At 41.4% G+C, this 13,436-nt stretch overlaps 1 protein-coding gene and 1 long non-coding RNA gene across 4 annotated transcripts in view; one reads left to right on the top strand and one right to left on the bottom strand.

The window, feature by feature from the left end:
• Positions 1 to 7,238: 7,238 nt before the first annotated feature.
• On the bottom strand, positions 7,239 to 8,706 carry LOC111265441 (uncharacterized). The gene is made up of 2 exons (XR_002683467.2): positions 8,610 to 8,706; positions 7,239 to 8,291 (listed from the first exon to the last, which is right to left on the bottom strand). It is a non-coding gene; the product is annotated as an uncharacterized LOC111265441 (long non-coding RNA).
• A 120-nt stretch (positions 8,707 to 8,826) lies between these two features.
• Positions 8,827 to 13,436, top strand: part of Gabat (4-aminobutyrate aminotransferase) — a 6,623-nt gene continuing 2,013 nt past the window's right edge. Inside the window, exons 1-6 of one of the 3 annotated variants that reach the window (XM_022842129.2) lie at positions 8,827 to 8,980; positions 11,186 to 11,450; positions 11,938 to 12,140; positions 12,282 to 12,420; positions 12,670 to 12,808; positions 13,105 to 13,313. In XM_022842129.2, the coding sequence (XP_022697864.1) occupies positions 11,219 to 11,450; positions 11,938 to 12,140; positions 12,282 to 12,420; positions 12,670 to 12,808; positions 13,105 to 13,313 (922 nt within the window). In that variant the 5' untranslated portion in view covers positions 8,827 to 8,980; positions 11,186 to 11,218. Of the gene's footprint in view, positions 8,981 to 9,037; positions 9,731 to 11,160; positions 11,451 to 11,937; positions 12,141 to 12,281; positions 12,421 to 12,669; positions 12,809 to 13,104; positions 13,314 to 13,436 lie in introns of those variants that run through there. The other 2 variants (XM_022842130.2, XM_022842128.2) reach the window with 2 other exon arrangements.

Here is a 13,436-nt window from a genome sequence, read left to right as displayed (position 1 = left end):
TGCAATCTCTACTTCTTCGCTGAAGGTGAGAAAATCAGCGCCTGTTTTTCAGGGTTAATACAACATTTCTATTTAGTGTAGTTAAAAGATTTTTTTTATTGTTATCATGCCTGACTTAATATAAGTATTATGAACTCTAAAGGAACACAAAATAATTTACTTTCACATAGCTCAAATCATTCGTGCTAAATCCTTTAACTCAAAAGGTCAGGCGTGTTAATACACCGATCCAGCCTTTCACAATCCGCAAATTTAAAAAAGCAGTAGGTTTTCAGAACACATGTAGCCCTCCACTTTAGCGTACCATTTTCAAGTTATCGTAGATAGGTTTTTGCATCCTTTGAAGTGGAGACAATAATTGAAATTCTTTTAAATTCACGTCTGCATTGCACATTGTTTACTGAGTTTATTGTCTAGTTCATTTTCATGTAATGACTCTAATCTATCGTTGCTTTCAAATGAGTATGTTCTAATACCTAAATAAGGAGGCGTGGAATCGTTAGCACCAATATGTCCCCGATGGCTATGATTTTACAGGCTGGGTTTTATGACTGGCTTGTCACTACAAGTCATTATAAGGCCAACGACTCGAAATGGCAGTGTTAGGCGCGATTAAGTACCACAAATGTTAATATCACAAAAAATGCGTTATTTCTATATTTTAATAGAATACGCCATTTTCTGTCCAAGTGTCTTAATAAGTTTTACCATGAACAACAGACAATATAGCGCTGCTTTAATCGGTAAAAAACCTGTAAGGCTGAGCAACCGGCGGGAAACTTTCTCAAATGTATATAGATATGTATGCGTATGTGTATCTGGGATTTTTCTATCAGTATATGTGTGCGTGTACGTGTGCGTGGGTGTGCGGCTGTGTGTGTATACACGCGCCTGCGGAACCCCTGGCACTATCTCTACTGCAAAACTTCGTTGCTACCTCGACCTAAGTAACCTAGTAAATCATAACATTAACATTATTGCATAAAATTGTTGATTCACATGGAGAGACTAACAATTTAAAAACTCTGATTTAGCTAGCCATTTTTTATGGATAGCAAAACATGTATGGGTAGTTACGTAGAAACCAAAGCTCAAAAAGAGTGGCCCTCAAAAAGAATAAATTACTTTCAGAATAAACTTAATTACTTATAGAAAATAAGTATAGGTTTAATAAAAGTCAATTATTTTAATCGATTGATTGATTTTGGTTTAGTGTGCAATTACGTTTGAGGAGCCTAATCATGATTACACTTCCTATTCGAAATCTGTCGCCACCTTGCTACGAGCCACCGGTAGTGTCCTTCACGGGGTATAAGCACTGCAGTGTGCATAATAAAGACACGATGCTTGATTGATATGATGTATTTAAAAGGGAACAAATTTGTTCGAAGTAGTACTTTTAATCAAAATGCCAGGCTAAAGGTCGTGATGGAACGCGTCTTGATTGATCTCGACGAATGATACGTTTGATTTTCTGTAGAACAAGTGTTCTATAAGGAACACATTCGTGATCAGATGATTTATTGTGTCTTACTTGATTACTCTAGGCAAATGCTTAAATTTATCCAAGCGCACTTACAAACTTGCACCCGACTATACATCGATGAATTTGCATTAGCCATGAGGGTGTGGGCACGTTTCATGCTTTACATGATGCAATCACATGCACCTTAGGTGCTCAGTGTACGTTAGATGCTCCTGTATATAGAAAGAGTAAAAGTATCTGGGATAAACATCTCTTCTTTCCTTCAAAAAGTTAAAAAAAAATTAAATGAAAAAAATATATTTGTTCTTTACATCACAAAAAAGTGTCAAAAAGATGAGATTCTTGGAATTCGATCCGATCTCTGCATTTGTGCTACTGTTCGTTATAGTGCTTTATAAGTACTACGCAAATATAGCAGTTATATTCTGCTACATGCTGCTAAAACCTCACCGACGCAACTTAGTGCTCTTCTCCTCTGTGGAGCCGAGTGGGAGCTATCCAAGCGCTTCCGATACGCTCAAGCAGTGAACCGTCATGATCTCGAATGGCGATAGTCGATACGCGTTTATGTAACCAGCTCTCAATGACGGACTGTTTTGCTTTAGCGAGGAATGGTATAGCTTATAGCGCTTATTGGGGTGGCTCAAATGACTCTCTCGTTGAGTTGTCATAATGCCACGTTTGGAGTGAAATCCCCCGCACCCTTCTCGCTAGCTCTGACCTCGTCGTTGTCTTCGTTAAAGTCGATGTGGGGGAGTGGCAAAGTCATCTAGAAGTGCTGCGGCTTGTGCGCTTGGACCACAATTACTGCTTGTAAGGAGCATCGTGTATCGTCAGCATTTGCACTTCATTCTGGGGCCCTTTCATCGTCCTCTGGCAGCCTGTGAGGTCTCGTCGACTTCAATAGCAACAGTAGTGGTGGCGGCTTTTCCAAAGACGAACACCCAGTGAGCTGTCGGCAAATTCAAAAATGTCGGCATCAGTGAACAATGTCACAGAGGTGGGGTGCACAAATGGTCGCCAACCCGCTCTCTGTTTTCTTGCGCTTCTGGGCTCTAGCTTGCTGCGACAATGTCACTCTGTGACTGACTATGGCCAGAGATAGATCAGACCGGGTCAGCCAATAGACACTCGGCAATAGACATCGCGAGGTGCTGGCCTAGTGATTCCTAAAAGCCCGATGAGTGTGGAAAGCGCAGGCACAAAGACAAACGGGGAATATTAGGCCGCAGACGTATGATCTGAACTAAAGCCTTGAGCTATCAGTTTTGCTCTGGTACATATTTCTTGCTAACTACTATAGCAGGATGCCAAAATACAGATGTTTTTTCCTGTTCATATTTTCACTGAAGGAGTTATTTACTAAGTTATTAAATCTGAGAAGCTAGGTAATACGTGAAACTTTACTTGGCGTCTTCTTGGCAGCTCAAAATGTCTTTTTGAACATAATCATTAGCACCTCTAGCTAGTTTTTTTACTCCCTAATCAAGTATAATATTTCGTCAATGAGATCCTGCATAGAATTGCATCGGTACAGCTATTGCTTCCATGGAAATCTATCTATGCATAAATAAAGCCCACGTACCAGTTTTAGCATTCTTCTAGCGTTTGCCCGTTTGTTTTCAAGCTCGAAAAGTGTAATTTTTTTTACGTATGTGTAGCTATGTGGAGCGAAAATTGAGAAGATTAGCTCCAAAAAAATTCTTTGCTCGAAAATTTCAGGCCAATACCAAAATAATGTCAAACGTGCAACAAATGATCATCGAAGTCCTCGAGTTATCGTGGACAGCATGCAACGATTACCTTACTCCCTAACAGTTTTTAAATAAAGCTTGTTAAAGAGTTAATTATATCTGATGACCCGCAAAAAATATCCCATGATTTTTACTTGACAACTATAACCAAAAAATAGCGACGCAGAAAAGGTTTAATATAGATTCGCGTGATTGCTGCATATACTTGAGACGCGTCGAATTTATGTGACGGGCCTATATGTGCGAGGTAGAGATGAATATTTTTTGTCCCCATGCCAGATAGGAGAGTTGTAATTACAGCCGTCGTTCTGAACCGTGCGTCAAAAATAGGGCATCCAGCAAACTATCTAACAGGTGTATTATAGAGTTGCCATTCATCGGACATTGATTTTAGTTATAACGTCGTTCGGTGCTGAAATAATTGCAGTATTTGTCGTGCTAAATGTACAAGGTACGATGTCGAATGTACCGCTTGGCGCTGCACTTTTTTGTTCTTTGTCATCAGTAGTTCCAAAATCATTTGATGCCAAAATTCATACAATAGATGCGCTGTCTGATGTGTGTAAAATGCTCACGTCCTGTTTCCTGATACAGTACGTTAACTCGCCTAACGCTCCATGCAAAAAATGGACCTTGTCCTCGAACGATTACGTTCGGAAGATGAGCTGCACGTCCTTGCATCAGCAGGCTATGGCTGTGACATTTCGCTTATGGATATTCAGAAAGCAAGTAGCTGGAACGTTTTTCCTAGTAGAACGTTTAGTTTATCTAAAAATTATTAGGAAAAATTGACGTACTGTGACTGGTCACGTCGCAGTGAAGGAAAAAAATAGCCCATCGTCTCTACTAACGACCAACTGTTGGGAGAGTTGTTCTACGGCAAGCCAAATAATTACCATAAATTAAATAATATATATTTTAAGAAATTGCTAGTTGTAGGCGTAGCATTGTACAACTAAGCATGGAGCATCTGCTCATTGAGCCTTGGCCAAGTGCCCAGACGCTTAATTCTGAACTAGGAAAAGGTATATCTTCAACACTGGGGAATCATGAGTTTGTTGTCATGTTGCATTGACCAACGTGGCGATACATTGCCGTCTAATCGTTGAGTAAATCGGCGAAAGTGCATAATGCGATTAACCAAAAAGTCACAGTCATGGATAATAGCCATAAGCGAACGACGCTAAATAAAGTCTGCTAGCGATCACACTTGTGTATGCCCTTTCCTCTGGCGACTGGCTGAAGTATGCGTTCAAACTAGACGCGGCTCAAACCCTGCGTGCCATTATTGCCTAATCACTTCTGTAGCTCCAACATCGAAGATTTGTCGGGACGACCTCCGTTTTCAGTAGTCAGCACCGAGTCTGTATCGGCTGTACCGTATATATCGTTAAACCTAGAAATATGTCGGTATACCTAAATGGTAGCGTCCTAGCGAGATCGGTGAGTTTCTCTATCATAGAAGGGCTCTTGCAACCGTCTCTCCGTGGATACGGCCGGAACGAATGTTCCAAAAACGACACCGCGCACTATTAAGAATGAGCAGCAGGGAGCGCTTGATTCGTCGCCAGCGAAGCAAAGGTTCATACTGTGCATGTTGTCGTAGTTCTGCTAGGGCTGCTTTGCCTTCGCTTAGCAACTCTCCGTGCAGCTCACATACACTAGGCGACAGATTTTGCGATTCGTCGTGCTACAGCCAGAAGGCCGCATCGCAGCAGCGACATCCGTCCATGTTATCATCACCAGAATGGCAGGGAGACATACACTATATGACGACGACATGAGCCACGTTCGTACTGTAGCCCTAGCCGGCCTACAGACAGAACCTGGACTGCCATGCCGCTTAGACGACGTAGCTGTTCTGTTCGGCAGTACATATCCTGCATAAGCACTGGTCTCTAAAATCTAGTCTTTCTCGTCCATATGAAAAGGCAATAGAAAACAAGCAGGTTCGGACGATGTAGAACACTTCAGCCGGTTCACACTAAGTGACATAAAAAGGGGCTGCGACATTTAGCTCTGCACGAACAGTTACAAGCCGCAATGACCCCTCAGCGTCAGCGCTTCGGCGGATGGCGTCAGCAGCCGTTGTAAATGGACCGTCAGCCGCAGCACAAGAAAAAGAAGCAACAAAAGGTGATCTAGGCTGTTCGAGGCTAGAATCATCAGTAAGGGCAAAGCATTAAAGCTTTTGTACTATCGCCCCTGTGTGTACGTATGTCTGTCGCCCTCTACGTATGTGTATAATAGGCATGGTGCCGATCGGTCGAGATCTACAATGTTGGCATAACAGCGCTTTTAATCCAATCAACCCCAGTGTTACGGAGCGTTTAATTCTTCCCGTGTTGCCTAAAGTGCCATTGCGCACGAGAGCTGCGGCTGCACCACCAGCTCGATGGCGGCGAACAGAATTCACGAGCAGCCGGTAAACGCTGAAGGGCACGCGTATTAGCACCGCCGCGTTAGTTCAACTTAAAGAACTCTATATGGCGACACATTAGGAAGACCGACTTGCTTCAATTTTCGAAATCACCGCAAAATCGTTGTTTTTGGTCTCGGTTGACTGTAGCAGATATCTATGGCAAATGCAATTGATACACTCGTTGTGACGATCCTAAAAGATGCTACTATGCCTATTAATGACGCCTATATACGATAAGTAGGAACAGAATGCTCCAGCAATTACTCCACCGAGCAGTGGAAGGGGACGCAGTAAACCTGTGCGGCTTTATGAAACCAAGAATCATCCGAAATGAAGAACGATTACGTTGAAATGTGCCAATGTGTTCATTGATGTCTATGTCAAGCAGTTAGTCTTTAGCTAGTCCTGTGTACAGGACATAATGAAGCTCGGGCGACTTGACATTCGAACTAATCTATTAAATCGAGCAATAAGGACGTTATAGAAAAATGCGTCAGTTATAAGCTAGTCTGTTATGAAGAGTTTACTCCTCCTAAAGCAAAACGGCACTAATCAGGGCCGAGCCAGCAGTACACGCGCATTGTACGCGTGCCTCAAACTAAAGAAAGTTGCAGCCATTTTTTCCGTGGCGGGCAGCGGTGCTGCAATGGTACGAAACCGAATACGAGCACTTCAGATGAAACGCGTATTCATCGTTGCCTTGCTGTTGCACGGTTTCTTATTCGACAAACGGTAGACCGTTTCTACAGCAGGTTTGCACCCGGGTAACTTCTCATGCTCCTAAAAACAGTACTGCTATCCGAATTAATACATGACGTACAGCCGCGCTGTGACGCAGTCGGGATTTGAAGCCCGCTTGTGCCGACATTATTGGCACGGAAAACAACGTTTGGATAAACTTCATTCGCCAGAAGTTCCGAACAGTCTAAGCATTTCTATGCGTCGAAGGGAAAGGCAGACAACTGTGATTAAATCGAGAGATTCCCGAATCCTCGAAAAAGTATACACACATTTCTGATAATCCTGGAGTCCCAATGCAAAGACGGTGGACCAAGAAGTCCTACCAACTAACGGGGTAGTTCTGCTACGTCCTAAAAACTCTACGTTCGAGCTTGCTCGACTCTTCATGTGTTTAGATTTTAGGAGATTTGACTCGTTAACAGTTTAAGCTCGAGTTTAAATGTATAATGTACGAAATAATGTGCCAACAAGTCTTCACGTACTAATGGAGACACATTTAACGACTGCTATTTTTGGTGACACAAATTGCTATCAAACTGGCTAATTAATTAGACTTGTCCGACTAATGTACACGCTATACTAACAAATGCATTGTGGTAAAGATTGTCTTTAATTTCTTCATGAATCACTGTTTAATTTACGTACGTAGTAAGATAAACAATGTATATATATTATATACATATAATTTAGAATGAATATAAATCTGTGTATCACACGTGCTCGCTATATCTCAACTGCGTCTTCTTTATGGTGAACGTAACACGATAGGTTGATAGTTACCAGCACTACATAGCGCTCATTATTATAGCGATCCCGTCTAATTATATTCACTATGAAACGCATGTATGAATTATTTATTTTGCCTCGAATTTTACAGGGTATTCGTGTTATGACCTGTTTGCTTTAATGATAAATTGAGGTGGCCATTCATCGGTCGCCATCGTTAGGCGCTTGCTAAGAAAGAGTTTGCAAAACACAGATAATTTGCTGGTCGTATGCCATTACGTATTTACTATATTATTGTAGTTTATTATTATATACTATAGGTATGCCATCCGGTAGCGATAGGTGTGGGCCACTATTTGATAATCTTCTAAATATCTCGCGCATGATCCTCCAGATTACACACAGGATAGTGTCATAAGGATGTAAAAATATATACAGAATGTGACCATAGCAGGACGTCCCGAGAAAAGTAAAAAGCGATCTATGTAGGTATAGGAAGCTTTCAATTTTCAAGATTTCTGAACGTTTTATTAGGTTAGTAGACTAATAGTGTAGCAGTGATTTAGGGGATTAGAAAGCATTTCGAGTCCACCTCTACTTCCGATACATTTTACCAGTTAAAACGGCTATCTAATTTATATACACTGTATACGTATGCAAGAAGTGTAATCATAATTTAATAACATATATTCCTGTGTCATATACATATATACTTAACGAAAAAGCAGTACAGCTTTTTTTGAGTCGAGAAATATTTGATTGAAACATGAGTGATTTTGCTCAAGGTTACAATTGTTTTCACTGAAAGCAGCAATAACAGTCAACAGGACTCTTTACACTTAAAGAGTTATTTATATTTTTCCTCAATAGATTTTCAGAAATCAGGCTACCAGGTTAGATTGTTCAAAGCTAAAGAATTGCTAGGCTTCAAGAAATTAAATAAACGAAGGTTTATGGATTTAATCATTCTATTGTATTACATTTAATCAAAAAAGCCAACAACAATGAGCGCTAAAAACAACTACTATTCGAAAGACCTTTCGCGGGGCTCCTCTTTTGGTAGCTGGCTTGACCGACTATCCGCAAATGCAATTTCCCCAGCATTGCTTGGATAAACGTCGGAGTTTCTACCTTCTGACTGGGCAATGGGTAACGTGGTTACCTGCGAAATTTTAGAATATATGGTGGTCTAGGTTTAAATCTGGTCGCAGCTGATTCTCGTTTCATACAGAGATCCAGTCGTTTGAAGCTAGGTAAAACTCTCTAACAGAGTATCGGATGTGAAGCATTGAAAATATTTTTTATATATACTTTTTAGAGGGGCCTTCAAGGAAAACAGACAAGTGGCAAGGAAATTCCCCAGATAGTTCACAAACCAGCTTGAAGCGGCGCAGGCGATAATGCCACTTAGCTGGGTGTACTAATTGGCTTGCAGACTACTTGTTAAGGAGGAAGGGTAAAGGTGGAAAAGCTCAATTACCATACTCTTACTTATTGAAGTTGCCCGGCATACCGCTATCTCCCTCGTTATAGCAGCAGTTACCGCCATCATCTGAACAAGGCCGGCGCGGTACTCACAGCGCCGTCTGGTGGTCACGGCGCCTTTTACTTGTTTGTGTACGTGTCCTTGTATATATGTATAGGGTTTGTCGCGCGCCGCGGACTCCCGGCAGTGTGAGTGCTCCTCTTTGCTCCTGTATTCAATAGCCTGACGGAAGGTAAAGGCAATCAGTTAGCCAGCGATTCAGCCAGTTATTGGAAGTACCAGCGTTGGGCTGCTACTCCTCGAATCAGCTGGGAGTCGTCTTTTAGCTATCAATTCAGCGACCGAGGAATTCGAGATCCGCAAACGTAAGTGCCAGTCCGACTGATATTTACAGCTTAAGTGGAGCTGAAATCAAATATTCGTAACGCCCTGGTCTGCGGTCTATATAGCTGTTCGCAGTTCTGTCAACTCCAACAATCATGTGACTAACTGTGCTCCGTGCTGAGTGTCGCCGCTAAAAGCTGTCTTATCTCATTGTTCTCGACATGTGCGGATTGAAGGCATTAACAAATACATAGAGATGGCTGTCTCATCGTCTTGTCTTTGTAACGACAACCGATAATCTAAAAGACTCAGGCTAAGCGGCCGAATCGCCAAAACTTCTCTTTTTGTTGTTGAGTTTGTTGATGATGATCTCTGCGCGCGTCACCAAGCGACGTTCCAATAAAAAGAACAATTATTTCTGGCCGCACCCGAAGGAACTACTCGCTAACAAGTCCGCTACTGTTCAAGTGCTCTACAGCGAGAACGATGATAAACAGTTCTACCTTCGACACAATGGCGCGTTTTTTTTGTGTCTCTGCTTACGTTTGTACGACCATACGTGCGATCACTTACGCACATCACATTGCGATCATCTATGTAGCGGTTCTCCACGCGGAACCGGCGCAGGGTTGTTGTCGTACGACTGCCAACAGGTTGCGACATCAGACAGTTATTAATCGCATATTCAAGAGCAAAGAGTCCTCCTCGGTTGAATTGAAACGTCCGACGAGTGGCGGAAAATGTTCGCTCTGTGGCAGACGACGTCAGTGATGGATATGATGCTCAATATGGTAGTTTCCAGTTCAACAGTCGTAACCAGTCAGGAAACATTATATATATATACATATATTCCCTGATGAATATCTATCTAAACGGTTACAAATAACGGATTTGATGTACTTAGATAAGACAATATTAGAACATGAGCTACGAGATTGCCAGAAATTTGTTCTAGGGTTTGTATATTACTATTGTATGAGTCACATTTACATTTGGAGCAACTCATTGGCGATGTTTTATATATTATTTCTATGAATTGAATATATATCAGCTATATATGTCGTAGTTGTTACTGGCTTGCTAAAAACATAAACGATCCGCGTCCTGTTTATTAACGATCAAGCTAATAGATATGATCTTGGTAACGGCGATAGAGTAACCACCATTTATGGTCCACGCGCGGATTCCCAGTTTTTGGCCAACAACTCACTTCGGAAACGCTATACAGAGATTTTTCTTCCAATTTGGTGCCTACGGAAAAGCAGGACTTTCAAAACATTGTTTTATTGTGGGACAGATACGTCCAGATATAGATGCTATCTATGAACGTCTTATAGAGAGAGATTTGCTCTGTATCGTATCTGAAGTCCACACCAACGCATTGAAATTATATTATGCATATTCTTGCTAGCTTACTTAATTGACACGCGCGTGTTTATGTTTTACACTGCCGTATCCAACGAGATGACCAGTGTCATTTTTCTTTGTGATAGAACTCTTTTACTTCTTTCTTACTGAGGATAAGCGGAAATAAATCAATTCAATTATACTTGTCAATCAATGTTACAGTGACCTACTGACTGAAATTTCCATAGTTTTGGCATTAAGTAACTAGGCTTGATTTAGCGGCAGCGCCAGAGTCAAAGTTCTGTTTCCATCCAGTACTGAGTGACATTCCATAATGCAAATCAATGGTCTACATAAATGCTATACTGATTAAAAAGAAAAAGCAAAAAGCCAACGTCGTAATGTCGGCGTTTGTTTTAACCGAGATAATAGGACGATGCATATTAGAAACTGTGCGGTCGGGTAGAACTAAACGAGCGCGTGCGAACGCTGACATTGTCTCCATCCTAGAAGAGAGGTCAGCTAACAATCGCTCCGTAGAGCTAACAAACAATAGCTATATTAAACCACTACTCCATGTAATTCGAAAATTGTTTCCACCGATGTGGACGCCTGAATTCCAGAGGAGTAATGATACGTTCGGTTTATATGTCAATCCCTGGCGCGAAATTTAAATGTGAACCGATGACGATTACAGGTTGTGTTCTCGTAAGAGTCAACACCGTTTGTGCAGTAGGTATAAACGCAGTCATTAATTTTAGTATACACAATAATACGATACCATAATTTGGAGCTTTCAGTATGTGTAGGTGGACTTTTTCAAACAGGAGATGCCAACTTTATATGTAACAGCATACAACTTTGAGCTTTGTAGAATTTTGATTATTTCATCCCTATAGGTGATCTGTATAGTACTGAGTGGAAGCCGTATCATGTTGTCCACGTTTTCTCGACTGGGTTCACGGTCGCTTCGTAGCAACGGGAGCGCTCGCCTTCTTACCTCGCTCGCGGAACCTTCAGGCCCGCAATTGATAACTTCAACAGTGCCAGGACCCAAAAGTACTGCCTTAAAAAATGAACTGCAAAACATCCAGAACGCAGATGCGGTTCAGCTGTTTGTTGACTATGAAAAATCCATTGGGAACTACCTGGTCGATGCAGATGGTAAGTAAATGCTTTTTGTTTTTTCTATTCGATATACTTGATACGATGTTTTTTTGTACTACGTACGGAATTGATAGGTACTGAGGCAATTCGACTTGCCTCTCATAGTTTCGATTTCTTATTTTGCAAAAAAAAGCGTGGGCAATAGACAGTCTTCTCTGTGTCAGGTAGGTAGTCTTTAGTTCGCAGTACGTAGCCATCCATATAAGGAAGTTTGGTCTGTACTTGTTCAACTGTTGCATATCGTTTAACGTATAAAGGCAGGTAGGCAAAGGAGCCAGACCAAAAAGGGCAAGAGAGTTTTGAGTTTTAGGTTCAGCTAACGATTCTGAGGTTCCTCGAAAGTACCCTTGATTTATTTCGAGGAAAAGTAACTTCACAAATGGTCAAGCATGTTTAGATGTTAATAATACTTTTCAGCCACTAGTAAGTTTCTTATGGGCTAACGATGTGATTGGTAATCAACTCTGATACTGTGTGTATTTAGGTAACACATTTCTTGACGTATATACGCAAATTTCATCTCTGCCCCTTGGCTATAACCATCCGGTTTTGATTGCGGCCGTCAAGGATCCGAAAAATGTAGCCACGTTCGTCAATCGACCAGCGCTAGGTATTCTCCCACCTGAAAACCATGTACACCGACTTCGATCTGCGCTGCTTTCGATTGCACCTGATGGACTCTCAGAGGTTAGCATGCTGTAGAAAATATTTCCTGTTGCTGTTATATTTAGCGGGATTAACTAAATAGCGTAATTTCTAAAGAGCGAGGTACATGCTTGTAACTGTAATGCCGTTTAGACCCTATGATTAATGTGGACCAGTTTTCAGGTCCAGACAATGGCCTGCGGATCGTGTTCGAACGAGAACGCATTCAAAGCCGTTTTCATTAGCTACATGGCCAGGAAACGAGGCGGCAAGCCGCCCACACAAGAAGAGCTTATAAGCTCTAAGTACAACAAAGCACCGGGTAAGTCTAGTAGAACACTACTGATTTATAGGTCGTAAAATTCGATAGGCGAAGTCACCTTTTTGAAGCTATAAGATTGTTTGACAAAGCAGTAGAATTCCTTTTTGTCAATGATGGATTTGTGCATTTGCGGGCGTACACAAATTGTCATAGCACTAGCCTACGTGTGGCGTAGTGCTGTTGTAGTCTTGAAAGGAAGTTAATGCCGTCAGTATGAAGTATTAAATGGGGTGGCTTTTATTGTTACAGGTGCTCCAAAGCTCTCAATTCTATCCTTCGATGGGTCATTCCATGGCCGTACGTTTGGCTGTCTTTCGACGACACATTCGAAACCCGTTCATAAACTTGACATTCCTGCCTTTGACTGGCCCATCGCGCACTATCCTAAGTAAGCTCGTATTTAGGACAAAATATATCTAGAAGTCTAAAAGAGGTTTGCGGGTTGTCGTTATAACGTACAAAAGCAGCTCATCCAGTGTGAACACGTCTTACAAATTTTGTTTCTTCGCGACGAGCGTAGATCTGGTTAGTCATCGATAAATATTAATGTAACAATAATCTATTAATAGTAAGTATATGTCATTGATATGACAAAAAGCTCTACTAATCACGTTGACGAAATCTAAAAAATCTGAAAATCTAAAAAAAAATATAAATCGTTGGCGCTTTATTTTTATTTGCTAGATACAAATATCCTCTGGAGCAGTACGCAAAGGAAAACGCTGCTGAGGACGCAAAGTCGCTAGCTCATGTCGAGGAATTGATTGGCCAGTGGGAGAAGAAAGGGTGTCCAGTTGCTGGACTGATTATAGAACCAATTCAAGGTGAAGGCGGAGACAATCGCGCATCTGATGAATATTACAGAAAGCTCAGGGATCTTAGTACCAAGAAAGGTTCGTACCCAAGTGCTCCAAATACGTAGTACAGAACAATAACGAGGTTGGTCGACCTAAAACCTCTGTAAATATTTCAACTATCCATTTGATGTCAAATACAAATGAGTGGAACTGTAACTT

Source organism: Varroa jacobsoni, unplaced genomic scaffold (assembly GCF_002532875.2).
Source record: "Varroa jacobsoni isolate VJ856 unplaced genomic scaffold, vjacob_1.0 scaffold_974, whole genome shotgun sequence".
Taxonomy (NCBI): domain Eukaryota; kingdom Metazoa; phylum Arthropoda; class Arachnida; order Mesostigmata; family Varroidae; genus Varroa; species Varroa jacobsoni.
The sequence above is the reverse complement of the archived record's forward strand: the minus strand, read 5'-3'. Positions and strand labels throughout refer to the sequence as shown.